Source organism: Streptopelia decaocto (genome assembly GCF_964273445.1).
Source record: "Streptopelia decaocto genome assembly, chromosome: 17".
Classification (NCBI taxonomy): domain Eukaryota; kingdom Metazoa; phylum Chordata; class Aves; order Columbiformes; family Columbidae; genus Streptopelia; species Streptopelia decaocto.
Window position 1 is genome coordinate 3,192,898 of NC_138672.1, and position 16,362 is coordinate 3,209,259.

Genomic DNA, 16,362 nt, shown 5'->3' on the forward strand with positions numbered 1-16,362 from the left:
GTAAAACCCTCCTGAACTCAGCACCCCTGGCTCATGCACAGGGAATGGCAGCTGCCCTGGTGCCGCAGGCATCAAATATATTGAATTATACCCATCTAGTTACATTTTACAAACTGCAGGCCATGGTGTAGCCACAGTTGGGGAGGTGGATGAATGGTGTGGCATCGCTGCCGGCCATGTCACGAGAGGGCTCCCACGCTGGTGTCTCGGCGCGCTGTCTTGCAGTACTGTAGCTGTGCCACAGCGAGCACAGCCGCGGCCTGGGTGCCTTTGTTTGGCTCCTGGCGCAGGAATCCTTTAGATTCACGTTGTGACCTTGGGTGAGCAACTTCACTGTGTTTAAAATTAACTTTTCTGCAAACAAGGCGCGTAAATCCCTTTGTGTCCGGAGAGCTGCGGCGCAGCACGAATGGCTTGGTTTTGGTGAAGGGGATTTTTCACCCTGAGTTGTCCCCCTCTGTGACGAGGGTGCCAGTGCTGACCCAGTAGTGGGGTGGACCCAACAGCACACAAAGCCGCTTTCCATGGGGGAAGACGGATCAGTAAAATCTGCTGTAGCGCAGGTTGCTGTCACCTCCTGCCGTTTGTTTGTGTTTTGCTGGCAGAGATGAAAAGAGGCTGCAGAGTCTGATAAAAGAAGCTGCAGGCTCATCTTACACAAAAAAAGACTGGAGAAAAGGGGGGTGCGTAGCCTGGCAAAACAAAAGCTAAGGGCAGCACAAGGAGAGCGGTGTGCGGATGCATCCGTGGGCTCGCCCTGCGGGAGATGAGCTGCTGAAAGCCTTGGCACAAGACCGCAGGGGTGTACGTTGCCTGTGACTACACACAGGCTGGAAAAATAAGAAGTAGCTTTTAAACACCATGGAAGAGGGGGGGCCTGAAAGAGCTTCCCAGCAGGAGCCCTGTGCGCTGGGAATACACAAACTCCTTTGGTGCTTTTCAAGGGGTTTTACATTGCACCATGAGGAGTGTCCCACAGCCTTGTGTGCCCAGGCTGCCATCACTGCAGGTCTGTGGGAGGACATCTGTCCGTCCAGCAGGGTCCGGGTGGGTGTGCGCTGCGGATGCACGGCCCGTTTTACACTTACTCATTCTGCACGTGTACGCAGCCTCCTTGTCAGCAGCCGGGAGGCCTCGCCGGGAGGTGCCTTCCCCCAGCGCTGCCTTTGGTGTGGGTTTTACAGATGTTTTTTATTCAATCACGCAGCGCTGAGGGGGAGAACACAGCCAGTGTGATGTGCTGCTGACCCCCAGCTCCCTGGGTGCCCGGGTGGTCATGCACCTTCACCCCACTGATCCGTAGGGAGCATGGGGCAGCTGTCTACCCCTCACAGAATGTCAGGGGTTGAAGGGACTCGGAAAGCTCATCCAGTGCAATCCCCCCATGGAGCAGGAACACCCAGATGAGGTTACACAGGAAGGTGTCCAGGCGGGTTGGAATGTCTGCACAGAAGGAGACTCCACAACCCCCCTGGGCAGCCTGGGCCAGGCTCTGCCACCCTGAGAAGAACTCGGGACCCCTCTATTTACCTCTCGCTAGATAATTAAAAGTGACTCGAGTTATAAAACTAGGAGGGTGGGGGGAGGTGACAGCTGGGCCGGGAGAATTACAGGAGGAGGAGATCGGCTCAGAAGGAGCAGCGGGAGGCAAGATGGCCCCACGCCGCGGCAGGGCAGCCGGCTCCTTCCCTCCCAGCCCGGCCCCATAACCGCTCCTTCCCGCCCAGCACACCCGGCCCCACAAGCGGCCCTTTCCCGAACACCCCGGCTCCGTAACCAGCTCCTTCCCCCACAGCCCGGCTCCACAAGCAGCCCTGTCCCTCACAGCCCGTCCCTACCGGCCGCCCCTTCCCCAGGGCCCGCCCCGGCCCCTCAGCGGGAAGGGGGCGGGCCGGGGCGGGGCCGCCCGCCGGGGCAGGGACGGCGCGGCCGGCGCGGCAGGTAGCGCTGCCGGCGGAGCGGTCGGGCCAGTCGGGGCGGCGCTGGACCATGGGGAAGGTGCAGCTGTTCGAGATCCGACTGAGTGAGAGCCGCGTCGTCTACAGCCCCGGAGAGCCGCTGGCCGGGACCGTCACCGTGCGCCTGTCGGGCTCGCTGCAGTACCGAGGTGAGCCCGCGGCCTGCCCGCCGCCTCCCGCGCCGGGGCTGCCCCCTGCCCGCCTCCCCCGGGCGGCGGGGCCGGGGTGGGCCGGGCCGGGGCTCCGCCGCGGCGGTAGCGGGGAGGCCTGTGGGGCGCTGGGAGTGCGGGGTCCCCTCGGCCGTGGGGCCGGTGCCGGGGGTTCGCGGGAGGAGCCGGTTCCCCCCCGGGCGCTGGGAGCGGGTGTTCCGGGCTCGCCCCTCGGTCCTGCCGCCGCTGCCGTGAGGCGCCGGGGAGCGGGGCTGATGGGAGCAACCTGCTGGATTATTTCCTCCTCTCACTTTTTGCTCCCATCCCACAAAAAATCCACACCCCCCAGGAAAAAAAAAAAAAGGCAAACAACCAAAAACAACCCCAAACCACCACCCCCCAAAAAAAACACCCAAACCAACCAATCAAACAAAACGAAACCAAACCAGCTCCTTGTTTCACAGGAGCCTCGGAAGCTGGTGGGTGCCCAGGGCGGTGGTACCGCGGGCACAGGAGCCTGGTCCCCGTGTCCAGCCCTTCCCGGAGCGCTGCAGCCTCGCTGGGCTCCCGGCATGGCCGCGCTGGTGGCCCCCGAACACCGGGCCCTGGTGCTCCTGGGTCTGACCGGGCACCGAAACATGTTTTTTGTGGGCGGAGGCGAGGAGGAGACGGGCGATGTGATGTCCTGGCTGGCGGCTGCACCTGCCGCAGCAGGAGGGGTGAGCGCTGGTTTGCGAGCGCAGGCTGCGGTGAGCAACCGTTTCGTAACGTCTCAAACGAATTCGAACGTTTTGAGTTGTGAAAGTATCAGTTTGGGAGGCGTCCAGGTCCTGTGTGTGGCAGGGTCAGTGCCTGCCTGCAGTCTGCTGTGTTGGGGGTGGGGGGGTGCCTGGGGTGCGTGTCTGGCTGTTGCTCCAGGTGAGACCCAGGCCCTGTTGCTGGCTGGTGCAGCCCGTCAGGGTGGGGGGACAGGGGTGGACTGGGGGGAGATGAGCTGCTCGCTTCAGATCTTCCCAACTGGGAACTTGCTCCTCCACCCTAGAGAAGTAATTTGGGTTTACAAGTTCGTTTGGTTCTCAGTGCCATGGAAATGCAAACTGATTTGCTGTTTTCCCCGAGGTTGTCTTGCTTGCTTCTTCCTTTCTAACAAATTATTGGGGGGAAAAAAAAAGACCAAACAATGGAAAATGTGAAGTCTCTTGAACAGAGACGTCAACCTGGATGATGGTGCCTATGCTCGCTCATATCTTGCTTTCACAAGCACCTCTCCCAGTTGTGTGCAATAGCTTTTTGGAAGCTTTCTCAGGAAAAAAAATATCTAGGACAAGTGCAGACTTGTAGCCTGTTTAACTCCTGTCTGAGCAAAACAGTTGCACATCCAGTGTTTTTTCTCCTCGGAGGGTATTCCCAGCAATATTTCTTCCAGCAAAGATGTCCATAACAAACTGTGGCTGACTTCTGTCCTTGGCCCATCCCATTGACTCCCACCCCTGCTCCTGATGGCACCTCTTAGGCGAGACGAGAGTGTTTGGCCTCGAAGGGCTCGGTTGTGCTGGCCCCTGGTGCTGCCAGCTGGCTGCGGTTACGCTTTGGTGTTGCCGCTACAATTCCCATCTTGGAGAGGAGCTGCCAGGTTCTCCCCTACACCAGATCTCCTTTGCTTCCCGGTGCACTGCAGCTGGTTGTTGTGGGGGAGGAGGAAGGTGTCTCTTTGTTCTGGACCTTCTTTCTGCTTCCTCATCGCTTTCACTCTGAAACTTCAGGGTCAGGTGTAAGTATTGGTCCTGAAGCCAGGAGGGGTTTTGCTCTTGGGCCTGGTGTTTGATGCTGATGCAGGGGTTTTGGGAAGAAGCTGGGCAGTTAAGCAGGGCTCTGGGAGAGCTGGCAGAAGCACTGAGCCAAAATCTGAGGCGGGCTGTGTGTGGCTGTTCCTTCTGCTTCTGTGCGGAGGTGACTGGAGCAGCTGTTTTGGGCTGAGGTCCCTGCGAATTGGCTTCACCAGCTGGGGCAGAAACTTTCCATAACTGGTGTCTGAACCTGCCCAAATAAGTCACGTTGGGGTGTGATACCAACATCTGCAGAGCAGCACAAGGTGACTCTTTGCTGTGTATCCTCCCTGCTGCTCTGTCTCTGGTGTGTAAACCTTCCACGCTGGGGCTGGTGGTCTCTCAGATGGGGTCCCTCTCCTGCCTGAAGGAAATATCTCTCCTTCAGAGCAGGAGGCTAGTGTAGCTGCTGAAATATCCTTCTTGGTGTGACAGCAGATGACTACTTATGGAAAGAGGTCTTAAAGGGTCTGGTCAGCCCTGTTGAGCTCCACGAGCTCAGCAGCAGAGACATCAGACAACCTCTGATGTGCTGGTGCTTTCTGCTGGGGTGTGGGGACAGGTAGGTGGCATCAGTTTGTGTTATATAGTATATACACTTATACCTTCTGTGACCAGCAATGACTGACAAACAGCTCCCAGGAGAAGACACGAAGTCCTCACCCGCTGCACTCTGTCCTACAGCAGCAAGACTTGGTGCTTTCCATCTCCTCAGCTGGACCAGTCTGGTGTGCTGGTGGCTCTCAGTGTTGTGGTTTTGGAGACTGCAGATGCAAACAAGCCTGCAGATGACTACTTCACACGGTAGCTTGCTTTATGGCTGTTGGAAATTGCAGCTTCTGAAAGGTGGACAATGCAAACAAACAAAGCTCCTTCTGCCTTGCTAAACACACTAGAAACCTTGGGTCATAGGAAAGTGTAACTGGAGACACACCTTTCAGGATCATAAATGCTCCCACCTACGCTGGCTTCCTCGCCAGCCCTGCTGACTAACAATAAAGGCTGTTCAGTAGCACATCATCTTCAGCTGACCATGTGGCAGTGTCACAAATGACAACTGGCCTTTGGAGACCCACATAGACCTTCTGGGGAGACACACGTGTCTGTGCCGGGGGGAAGGTCCTTCCCTGAAAACTTGTGAGCCTCAAGGGAGAGCGCTGATGGGAATGCAGAACTCCCAATCATTGTGCCTGGCCTGCTGGGTAAATCATCAAACAAGGGTGTACAAAGAATAATTAATCTTAACAGGAAGCTGGCGCTGAGACAGCTGGAGATGGCGTTAATTTGGGGGGAAGGAAGAGGGAAATAAGTTCTCTCCAAGCAGGGCAGGCAGCGCCGGTTGCTGGCAGGAGTGAGCGGGAACAAAGGCTCGTGCTGCTCCAGGGTTCTGGAGCACTTTCCTCTCAACTCTGCGGCGTCCAGGGGCCATGCAGATTATTTCAGTCGTGCTGCCTGCCATTCAGCGAGGCTTCTCGCGGGCAGAGCTGTAATGTTAAAATAACAGCCCTCTCTCCTGGGTCACTAAGACTAAAGAAACTGCAAGTGCTTTCCGGAGCAGATTTCAGCGTTTTGCTGTTCTCTACTCTATTATTTAGCTGTCTAGGTTTATGCAGTGATGACTTGACTTTAAAATCACTCCCTTGAACTACAAAGCTCCAGACACAAGTACCTACGTCTGTTCATGCTCTAGAAGTACCCAGGTTCATAATTCCCATTTCTGCAGAGCAGAGCAGCTGTGAATCATAATTTCCTTCTCTAATCTTAGATGTAGTAAATATTCTCACATCTCAAATGGAGAACCGAGAAAGCTGGTGGTGAAGGAGGAGATTGAAAAGCAGGTCACTCGAATCCCAAGTCGTGTCCAAACTAACAGATGACTTGTGTTTCCCTAGGAGGGCAGTGGGGAGAAGCTTGGGTTTGGCTGACCTGTAAGGTGCTTCTGATGTGCGTGAAACCTGTGCCCTTCCTGGAGGAAAGAGGTGACACTGAACGACTGTGTTGGCCACGATCCTCTGCACCAATTAACCTCTGAAACAGAGGAAGATGTTGTTCCTGCAGACAGGCTGTGGTTTGGGCTGCTTGACAAAGTGATGTTGAAAGGATGGATTTAGTCCCTGGTTAGTAAGGCTGAAGCTTACTCTATCCAGACACAGAAGTTTGTCTTCTGTAAAGGTGGATTTGATACTTTTGTGCTTGGCACCTATATTAATACATCATTGAGGCGGAAGGGACCCCACAACTGGTCTCTGCCTTGGGGTGCGATGTGCGGGGGAGCACAGTTTGGACCCAAAGCTGTCACTATCCCTGGCAACACCGGCAGTGTCCGGCGAGGTCCTCAAGCCATCTGGCATCTGTTAGTGCCGGTGGGCACCAGGACACGGCGAGGCTGGTGCTGATGCACAGGAATGCTCATATGTCGTTCCGCAGCCTGGCTCCGGCAGGCTGGATGGCTCCTGCTATGGGGAAGTGGATTAACTTTCTTTTCTCATTGTCTGGAGTGAGACAGCAGGGAGCTGTGTGGCCAAGTCTGTCTGAGGCTGTGGAACAAAAGAGGGATTTTTGCTTTCCTGGCTGGCTCGTTGCTAGAGCTCCAGCTCCTCTGGAGTCAATAACTAATCACGAGATTGTTTTGTGTCTCTTGTCGCTGCAGTGTGTGCCTCTCTCTGCTGCTCCCCCCGCCCGCGCACCACTTGTGCTCATCTGAAAAGCTCGGTTTGCCGTTTTCCTTGGCGAGGAGACGTGCTACGGCCTCCCATCTCTTGTTTAACAAAATGGGAGAACAAGTGGAGCGGAGTTCTGTCTGTCTGATTTGCTTCCAAGTGTGACAAACGGGGTGCGAGTGCTTATTCCTTCCCTGGAGCAGTGCAGCGCTGGAGCTTGTCGTTCAGGGCTGCAGGCAGGTAGGCAGGAGGGAGGCTCCCCGGCTGGAAGGATGGAGTCTGTTGGTTTCCATCCCTCTTTTCCAGAGGCAGATCCCCATCCCTGGCAAGGTCGGGTGATGGAGAGCAGCCGGGAGGGCAGCGGCTCAGGCCAGCCCCTCTGCCAGGGGAGGTGTGGGACACTCTCTATTGTAGCCTGTGCAATACCTTTTGCTGAAAGTCATCCCTTGGGAAGAAGTACATCTGTAGAAGCCATGTAGCTGCCACTTGACTTGGCGAAGTCTTGCTAGAGGCTGTCACAGCCAGGAAGAGTAGGATGGACGCGCGGACCATCTGCCATCTGGAGAATGAGATGCTTGGGCTCTTCCAGGAGAAGAAAGGCCGTGGGATGGTTGGGTTGTGCTGCAAGGCTGCTGCCACTTGTGCAAAAGCATAGAGAAAGGTGCGCTGCCAGGCGTCGGGGCAAGCGCTGCTGAAACAGCCTGGCAAGCACGCCGGGGGCTGGGGTTTGGTTTGGTGCCTCTTTTCTTGAGGGCTGATTGCTGAGATATCCAATGTACAGCCTTTAGGCTACTGTTGTGACCTCCAGAGTCTGGCAACAGGGATTGCTATGGAAGTTAATTACCTCTTTGTGCTGCTCTCGAAATCTGTCACTCTTCAAATCTCTTGTGTGGAAGAGCAAACTGCTTAGGAGAGGAGAAAATGAGCAAAGGACCAGACTGCTGCCAGTCAGCGGATTTTTGCCTTGTGCACGGTTGTCTGTGCGTGCTCTGAGCCCCTGGGTTGTGTCCAGGATCTGAAGCGGGAGGTGAAATGGCTTCAGACCACAAAGATGTGTAGGCTTCTGTCCCCTTGTGATGGCTTTTACGTGACAACTTCACATCCCCTAACTCTTTGGCCAGTTAAAGCCAGCTGGTGGGGAGCTAGTGGCAAGTGCAAGCTGGGTGTTCTGCTGTGAATAAGCTTGTGGTAGAGGCTTTTCACCAGCCAGTGGGTAGCTGTGCCTGGGTACCGCTTTATCCAGCATCAGGTACTGCGTCCAGAGTGGTGATCAATGCCATGAATGGCTCCAGCGAAGTCCCACAGGTGCATCAGGACCTTGAGATGCTGGATGATGATGGCAGAGAGGACATGGATGCTGCTTTTGACCCCCTTGACAAGAGGAGGGTGGCATGCTAGCGCCAGCCTGGAATTATCTGGAGACCTAGTTTAAGAAACACCCTGACCTTTGAGCACCTTAATCTTGATTAAAAATTGGACCTTGCCAGATATCCGTAGCAAAAAGGCTGTTTCCAAGAAGCATGAATCATTTCTGGAGCGCTAATGCTTATAACTTCCAACCCTTTGTTCCTGCTGATTGAAACCGTGTTCTCAGTTGTCCTGGCTCCAGCAGCTCAGGCCAGAGGTTACGGTGCTGCAGCGGTTTGCTGTCCATCCCTCCCCAACACACCCGCCTGAATCCCAAATCCTGCCTGCAATAAGACTTGAGTAAAACTGGCTCAGAAGGCAGCATCTCCAGGGAGAAAAGCTCTCGGTCCCAAATGCTCTGTATTCTGTCTGCTTGGACCTCTGCAGGTGTCCAGCCTGACCGTGAGGACTGTCTTACCAACTTGTAGCACTCCTGGCATAGTGGGGATTTGTTATGTATCTCGTGCTCTGATAATAACGAGAACATAAGTCATTTTTCCAAAGTGATGATCTTGCTATAAATAGAGAATCCAGCTACTTGCATTGAATGGCATCAAAGAAAATCATAGGAGCAGCTCTTACGCAAAATGAAGTGGATTCTGGCTGCTTTCTCCGAAATCGCTGGGGCTGGGGGAGGGGGATTTCCTGACAACCGAGATGTACGAAAGCAACGCTCGAGAGCTCAAAGCAACGCTCGAGAGCTCACGGTGGTGTGCGAGATGTTCAGTGGGGAGCAGGTGAGGCGAGGTGGCTGGGATCTCTCCCACCGGAGAACCTGCCTGCCCCGGTTCCTGGGTTGCTTTTCTGCTTAGAAATAAGGCTTTTCAGGAAAAGGTGCTTGAAACCTCCTCCGCTAAGAGAAGGGGAGCTGGCTCCGGGCTTGTGCCTGGAGCTGCGGCAGTGCTAAATCACTTGGAGGTGTCTCAGCAAATTCCAGCTGCTGACTTGCCAGCTCAGCCCCTGGAGCGGAGCAGCAGGGTGGGTGAGCGTTTATGCAGAGTTACACATGGTTGCTTGTCCCCTGTGCTCTGCTCTTATTGTATGTTGGCTGCAACCCCTCACACCAACGCTGTTTCCAGGATGGCTGAGCAGTCCTGAACTTGCTGCTCTAGTCCTCAGTCCCTTGGAGACACAGGCTTGCTCAGGACAACTGGTTATGGCAATATTGTCTGTACTGGATCCTTTCAGCCCCAGGTGTGTGTGGTGGGGGGTGTCCAACCTGGAACAGGCCTTTTTCTGGCTGGCTGGGAGCTGAGCTGACTTTGTGAGTGCTCTTCTCTGAGGACAAAGAGTGAATGCTGGCGAGTTTGTGCCCAGGAGCATCCCTGGAGCCCCAGGAGGGGATGGACGAGCATCAGCTCCTCTGCTGAGCACCTGCACTGCATCTGCAGGGCTGGCTGTCGCTCAGAGGACCAGGCAATCTGTGTCAGACCATGTTTTGGGTGGCAGTGAGGATCTCCCAAAATAAGCATCACCCAACAGGACTTATTGTATCCTTAACCCCTAGACAAGCACATCTGACAACCTCAGAAGAAAATGTGCGACCTGGTCCTGCAACAGAATCTGGCCCACAGGAGCCCTTGTGCTCTGGAATTACAGTAAGCCTGTTAAGCATGAATTTCCAGAACTCTTTGAAGCCTTTATTTAGAAAGAGCCTGAAAAGGGAGTAGGCTCTGGTGAATCAACCTCTTTGTGGTAAGTAGAGAAACCTGATCAGTCGGCTGTTGATCTGCTGGCAGTAGCTTTAGCACCCAGCACGGAGGGACGATGCTCCTGCGGCAGAGGGGCTGTCGGGGGGGACAGCGTGTTAAACCTGCTCCGGGGTGTGGGAAGAACAGAGACGAGCTGGCTGTGGTCACAAACAGAGGTGTGTTCCCAGGACATCAGAGAGCTCAGCCTCCGTGTCTGATCCTTGTTGAATCGCGGCTTGTTCTGCCAGCGAGGTGGGAGAAGGTGCCTGGCTTGGTTTGCTGGGAAAGAGCAGTTTGTTACAGCATGGACCTGGCTGGTCTTAAAGCACCCAGCAAATGCCTCCGGGGACCTGCAGCTCTGTGTGGTTGAATGCGGTGGGGTTTCTTGCCCAATTCTTCCTTTTTTTAGACAGCTAACTCAAGTCTACCAGAATATCTTAACTGCTTTGGCCTAAAGCAGTGCTAAGTGCTGGGTGGAAACCTATTTCAGTTTGGGTGAGCTATTAAAAAAGAGGTTCCTCTCAGCCCAAGGGAGCGTGGCTGTGGTCCCTGGCTGGCTGAAGCGTTGAGAGCTGCAGGTCCTGGCATCCATCCGCATTCCTGCGAGCCGGGGCGAGCTGCTGGCTCTGTGCCACACGGGGCAGCGGGGACCTGCATTCCCCTCCCACGGGACCAAACACTGAAGATTAGGGTGTTCTGCCTACTTCTGTATGTACAGCCTTGCTTTGCTTCGAAGAGCATAGCTTGCTCTTTTTTTTTTCCTCTTTGGTTGCACAAGGCTCACAGGGGCAAGTTTAAGTTGCGCAGATTCCTTGAGAAGGATGACAGTAAATTAGGACCTGCCTTATTCAGGGGATCATGAGTAAACCTTGCCTGGACCTCACTGAGATCCTAAATACAAGGTGTTTCTGGCTGCCTGCTCTGCTCGGCCATGCCGGTGCTGGCAGGGAGCCTGCAGCCCCTGCTCAGGACAGGGCTGAGACCAGAGCTGGGCTGTACAGAAGGGAGGATGAGGAGGAGAGGGCACGTTTTCTGCTGGGATCTGCTGGGTAACAAGCTGAACTGCTCTTGGCCAGCGTGAGACTTGCTGCAAGTCTGGGGCTCGGTCCCATTCTAGTAAAAGCGCAGCCTGCTCTCTCATGGATGGGGCAAACAGAAGCCAATCTTGAGCACAGCTCTAGAAAAGATGGCAGGCACAGTATTCTCCAAACAGATAAGTCTGACCCTCTCTGAATTTCTGTCCAGAGAAGTGGAAAGAAGTTTCTGAAGACTGAAAGTTGGCTTCACACACCAGAGGGGTTGAAGATCCACAGGAAACGCCGCCGCTATCTGCTTCAGCCTTCTGCTCCTCTGCAGCTTCTTCGCGTTTCCCCTCCGATACTCCGAGGGATGGGTATTAGGAGCGGAGGCTGTGGATGCTGGCGGAGCGGCTGGGGTGGGTGGCTGGCATGGAGACAGTCGTAGCGAGCTGAGAGATCTGCCTCTCTCTGCCAAACACTCAGTTTCCCGCAGTACCTCGTGTCTCGTTGGGCTGTTCACAGTGCTCAGGGGTGTCTGTGTCTGCCATCCTGGCTTGGGAGGAAGGGGCCAGTCCCTCATGGTGCTGTGCCGGTGCTTGGTCGCTGTCCTTGCATGTAGACCCGAGGGTTGGCATCATCGACCCCAGCCCTGTGTGTGGCAGCAGGCATGTGGAGTGGTTCTGCTGCCGCCTGTTTAGGACAGGGCAAGAGTTTTGGCTCCCAAAACCAGTCTGAGGTACAACTTTCTCCTTCCCCGCTTCCTCCCAAGCCACCATCGAGGAGTATTGCCTGCCCCAGCCCATGGTGTGTTGGTTGGGAGCCTTGGCTCCAGCAGGCAGGCCGGGGTGGGTGGGATGGTGCTGGGGGCAATAATTGTGTAGCTGTATGTCCCTGCCAGACCATGGGTGCAACTTTGTCTGCCCTTATGGGCTCTCAAAGCAGAATGACCCCATTCTTCCCCACCTCTCTGCCCGGGCTATTTGGAAGAGCAGCACTGGGATCTACATCAGTCTAAAGCTTTAAAAGAAATCCACCAAACTTGCCATTTTGTTTCCAAGATGCAGTTTTGGAGAAGGGATGCTGGGGGCGTCCTTTTTGGAGCGTGCTTGGTGAGCAGTGAGGCGGGAATAGGGGTAGCAGGCTGGGCGGGTTCAGCCCATCAGTCGGGCTCTGCACAAGGATGCTGCAGCGTTTCGTGCGTGTTGCTAAGGAGCTGCGGTTGCCTTTGGCAGCAGGACTGGCAGGTCCGAGGCACAGACTTCGTGGCATGTGGCCATCCCCCTCCCGTAGCCCCTGTGGCCTTGTTCGCTGGTGCGTTTTCCACCCGCAGCCCAACGTGTGCAAGGACAGGCTTGTCAAACATGCTCAACCGGGGATTTTTTTCCAGATGTTCGAGATGACCCTCTTCCTCCGAGGGCAGCCGGTGTGCTGATAAACTCTGTGATGCTATAAATAAACCTCTCGGCTCTGCCAGGGAGAAAAGCCTTTGGCTTGAACAGGAGTTTGTTCTGAACAGGAGCCCAAGAGTTTGCTTTCTTCCCTTGGGATGTATGTTGACCGCTGGTTTTGGAGAGGAGCTGGAAAATGTGCATTTTCCTGTTGCTCTCAAGAAAGTGATGGAAGAGGGGAGGGGGCTGACCTGCCTGGGAGAGGACTCGGAGATTTGCTGCTCCGTGTTTCTATAGGCACACACCTGCCCGGTCTCCCTTTGGAGACTTCTGCATATTCCTGGAATAAGAACATCCTCTCTGTATCGATACTACTTGCATGGACCTGCTGGGCTGGACTCTGGCTAAAATAACTTGTGCGTAGCCAGAATGACTCTGTGTCACTTTGCCATGTAGCAGGGCTGACGCTCCCCTGTTGTTGCTGCAGGTGGAGTGTCTACAGGCTGTTGAGGAGCTGGTCCGGCTTTCCTGCAGCGTGTTGGGTGGGTCTGGCCTTTCTGCGATTGTGTGGGAGACCTGGCTGGGTCCTCCTGTGTCATCCTGACAGCCCCAAATACAGCCCTGCTGCTATGGCCAGGGAGAACAGGCACTTCTAGCCCTTAGGGTGGGTTTTGCTGAGCTGGGGTGTGCAGGACGGGCTCTGCTGCCCTGGAAATTGGCTCACGGAAAGGTCAGGGCCAGGAAGGGAGGGACTGTCGCTTCCACTGCTGGTCCAGCCTCTTGCAGGGGGCAGTGGGCAAGTGCCAGCCTGGGGGTGGAATGGCTGAGCAGCAGATCTTGCTTCTGGAGGTTAAATAATGCTAAAGGTAATGCCAGTGCAGAGTGGGCTGCATGGTCCTGAGCCCCAGCTGGGCTTGTGCATGGCAGGAGTGTTGCTCACAGGGACAAAGACGGGTCAAACTGTAGCAACGACTCAGTGTTCCACTTTGGGCCTGTCCACAGCCTCCGAGCAGAGAGCAGTGTTGGGTGTGACTTGCGCGATGGGCTGGCAAGCTGTGGCGGGTGGGATGTCCCCCTGGGTCTTGGGGACCCACATCAGCGTCTTATTGTGCTGAAGGCTGTGCTGGTGTGGGAGGTGCTGCTCAATGTGTGTCAGCTCCAGACAGTTCACCTCCTGGGCCCAGCTATGGGTTTGGGTTTGAGTTGAGAAGGAAAGCGTGAACCACTCTTCTAGAGGACTCCACATTAGAGGCCAGATCCCCTTCCTGCCCCTTGGCAGGGAGGGAAGGAAGGAAGAAGGGAAGGAAGAAGAGCTGTAGTTTCTGATGCATCCCTTCCCTACCCCAGCAAACCCCAAACCAACCAAGCTGTCGGTGCCTCCCTCCGCCGCTGGCTGTTGCCTGTCCCTGTTGCAGTGGGTGTGTGATGCCGATGGGACCTGAACCTGAGGGGGACACTTGGGACTGTGTCTGGCCCTGCTGCTGAGTGCAGGGTGGCTGCTGGGACTGGACGTGCCTGGATTTTGGAAGGAGGGATGTGCAGGTACGACCTGCTGCTGGCAGGGAGGCGGATGCGTGTCCTCCGCTTTCCTCTCGCCCGAGATGCAGCGCCAGCTCCCGTGAGGAGGGCAGCACGATGGGGCACCAGGAAAAGTAATTTGAAGTCTACGGCTGCTCTCCTTAAGTCACCTTGGAAGAAGGCAGACATGCCCAGCTCCTGGCATCTCTATTTTTACTTCGTGCAGAGATGGATATGACAGAGCTGTCTCCTTTTATTTCCAGCGTTTGGCGCGTGCTGCAGCGCGTTGCTGAAGATGTGTCTGGCTGGATGCGGAGCTGCCACTTCCCTGAATCCCTGGGGGACTGCAGGGGTGAAGGGCTCTTGTCTTCTGTGTGGCTTTGTAATTCGTTTCCTCTCTCCTTACTGCTCTTTGCCTCTCCCTTTCACTTTCTATAAGTTTTTTGGATTTTTTTTCTGTATTTATTCAAAGCAGCCCTGGTAAAGAGGGAGCAGGAGCGTGGTAGCTGGGTCCACTGGTAGCACTGGGTTCTAGAGGCATTTTTAATGGGTTTTGAGTAACTGGAACTGGCCTGTTGTGATGTAGAAACTTTTCTTTTTTGCTCTATCTGCAGCTTGGCACAGAGATTTCCTTGGAAAGGCTCACACAGTGCATTTTATTCCCTGACAGTCAGGCTGACAAGCTTTGCACCTCAGGTGGCTCCGGTTGCAGCAGCTCTGATGGTGCCGGTTTGCCAGACCTGTCCCGCCGACGCTGTTTTGAGCTTGCAGCTGCCCCCAGCCCCACATCACCGAGTTGTGCCTGTCATCTGTCCCTGTCTCTGCTCCTCTGTGTGAACAGGAACGTGTACATGACATTTGGGCAAGTCCCCAGTATCTGCCCCGGGGTGCTCGTGGAGGAGCTGAATTCATGGTTAGCTGCTCCAAAACCTGGTTAGGAATGAGATAAATGGTCTGACCTGTTGAACCAGCTGTCTCTGAAACCTCTTAGATAACCTGGGGGCAACAAGAGCCCTGAAGCTGCTGGATTTTCCTGTGGGGCTTGTTGTGTGGCTGTGGGGATGAAATGGGGGGCTCTGTGGCTGCCCTGGACCTGCTGCCCCAGCATCGCCCTCCCTGTGGCGGCCTGGGGATCTCATTGCATCTCCTGGACCTCTTCAGGAGCCTGGTGATGAGCTGGGACATGCGATCCCTGTATCCAGCCACAGCCCCGCTCCCACCCACGGGGCGATGTGTTTGCTCAGAGCTGTCGTCTGTCCCATTCCTCCCCCAGTGAGGTGGGGGGAGCTCATGTTGCTGGAGTAGGTTGGAGAAGATGCTCCATAACAAATCCTGTGCCACCTGGACTGCTCCAAGGCTTGTCCTGCATATAGCGACTTGGCATGCCTGGTAATGGTACGCTGAGAGCTCTGGAGAGCAAAAAGGAAAAGTTTCTCCGTTGCTATGAAATTGCCTTCAAGCTTTTCAGCTTCCGATGTTTGTTTCTGCCTCTTGAATTGCCCTCACGTACCTGAAACGGCAGCTTTCTCCAGCCGTGTTCCTGCCCCTTGCTGGGGACACAGGACAGGGATGTCCCTCCAGGATCCCTCCTCCGTGGCTGGCTGTGGCCACACCAGTTTGGGATTTTGGTGGTTAATTAAGAAGCCTTGGAGCTGACAGCTCCTGCATCTGTGATGGAGAACTCGTTAGCTAGAGGCAGTGAGGCTTTTAGAGGCGGTCAGATTTTAGCCCTAATGGTGGATTATAGGGGGATCCACCACTGCAGCAGGGACCAGCAGCCAAGGGTTAGCTCTGAGTGCCAGGCTGAAACCCACTGCCTTTGGCTGCTGAGGCTCCATCTCCTGTGGAAAGGGAGACTGGCCATGGTGTGTACATGCTCGAACATGCCCACCCACCTGTCTCCCAGGAGCGGGAGTGCCTCAGCACCGCAATGCAGCAAGCGGGCTTGAGTTAGAGACCATCATCCCTGTATCTGGGTGTTGCAGCAGATGGTGGTGATCTACAAACTGCTGTGGTGAAGGGAGGCTGAGGGGGAGCCTGTTCAGGGGCTGTTGCTCCCGAAGGATGTGGATGTTCTCCAGTTCTTGGTTGGGCTTTTCTCGCTCACATCTCCTGTGTGAAAACGTGGGAGTGGAGCAGTTGAGTCTGGGCTTGGTTTCACTCAATCCATCCAAGTTATCTAGGCTACCTCAAGAGGGACAGGCTTGTTGTGAGCCCAGAGATGTGGCATTATGCCCAGGGTGGGACCTTGAGAGCTGGTACGAACGCCTGGGTACGCAAGACCTCACCCTGCTAAAACTGCTCCCTCCTCCTTCTGATGCTGAAACCCCCACATGATTTTGTCTCTGCCGTCCAGCAAAAGAGAGGGTTGGATGTCACCCGGGGGTGTGCAGGGGGTCCAGTGTGATGGTTTGCTTCAGGGGGGACATGTGTCCGCTCACATCAGGTGTGCTGGGGTGCGGGCAGCTCTCGTGTTCTTCTCCTGCCTTGGAGGTGCTGATGCACATTGCAGGCACAAACGAGTGAGCTGATGTATTGATGTCTGGTTAATGAGAGTTGGCATCTGGAGCTGCTTATCCTTTGCCCTTGAGAATAAAACAGCACTTTGACTGCAATGGGCTCTGGTGTTCAAAGTCACAGTCGGGCTGTGAAGCTATGACAGGAGATCTGATGGGGGGGAGGCTGTTCTTTGTTGTGAGATTAGAGACTTTTAGCCCTGAGGAGCCCATTCCACCCGAATGCGTGT

The 16,362-nt window shown here is 55.2% G+C and overlaps 1 protein-coding gene across 1 annotated transcript in view; it reads left to right on the forward strand.

Moving 5' to 3' along the window:
• Positions 1-1,906: 1,906 nt before the first annotated feature.
• Positions 1,907-16,362, forward strand: part of ARRDC1 (arrestin domain containing 1) — a 33,836-nt gene continuing 19,380 nt past the window's right edge. The window contains exon 1 of the mRNA XM_082067572.1: positions 1,907-2,107. Coding sequence (XP_081923698.1) covers positions 1,990-2,107 — 118 coding nt within the window. The 5' untranslated portion in view covers positions 1,907-1,989. The remainder of the gene's footprint in view (positions 2,108-16,362) is intronic.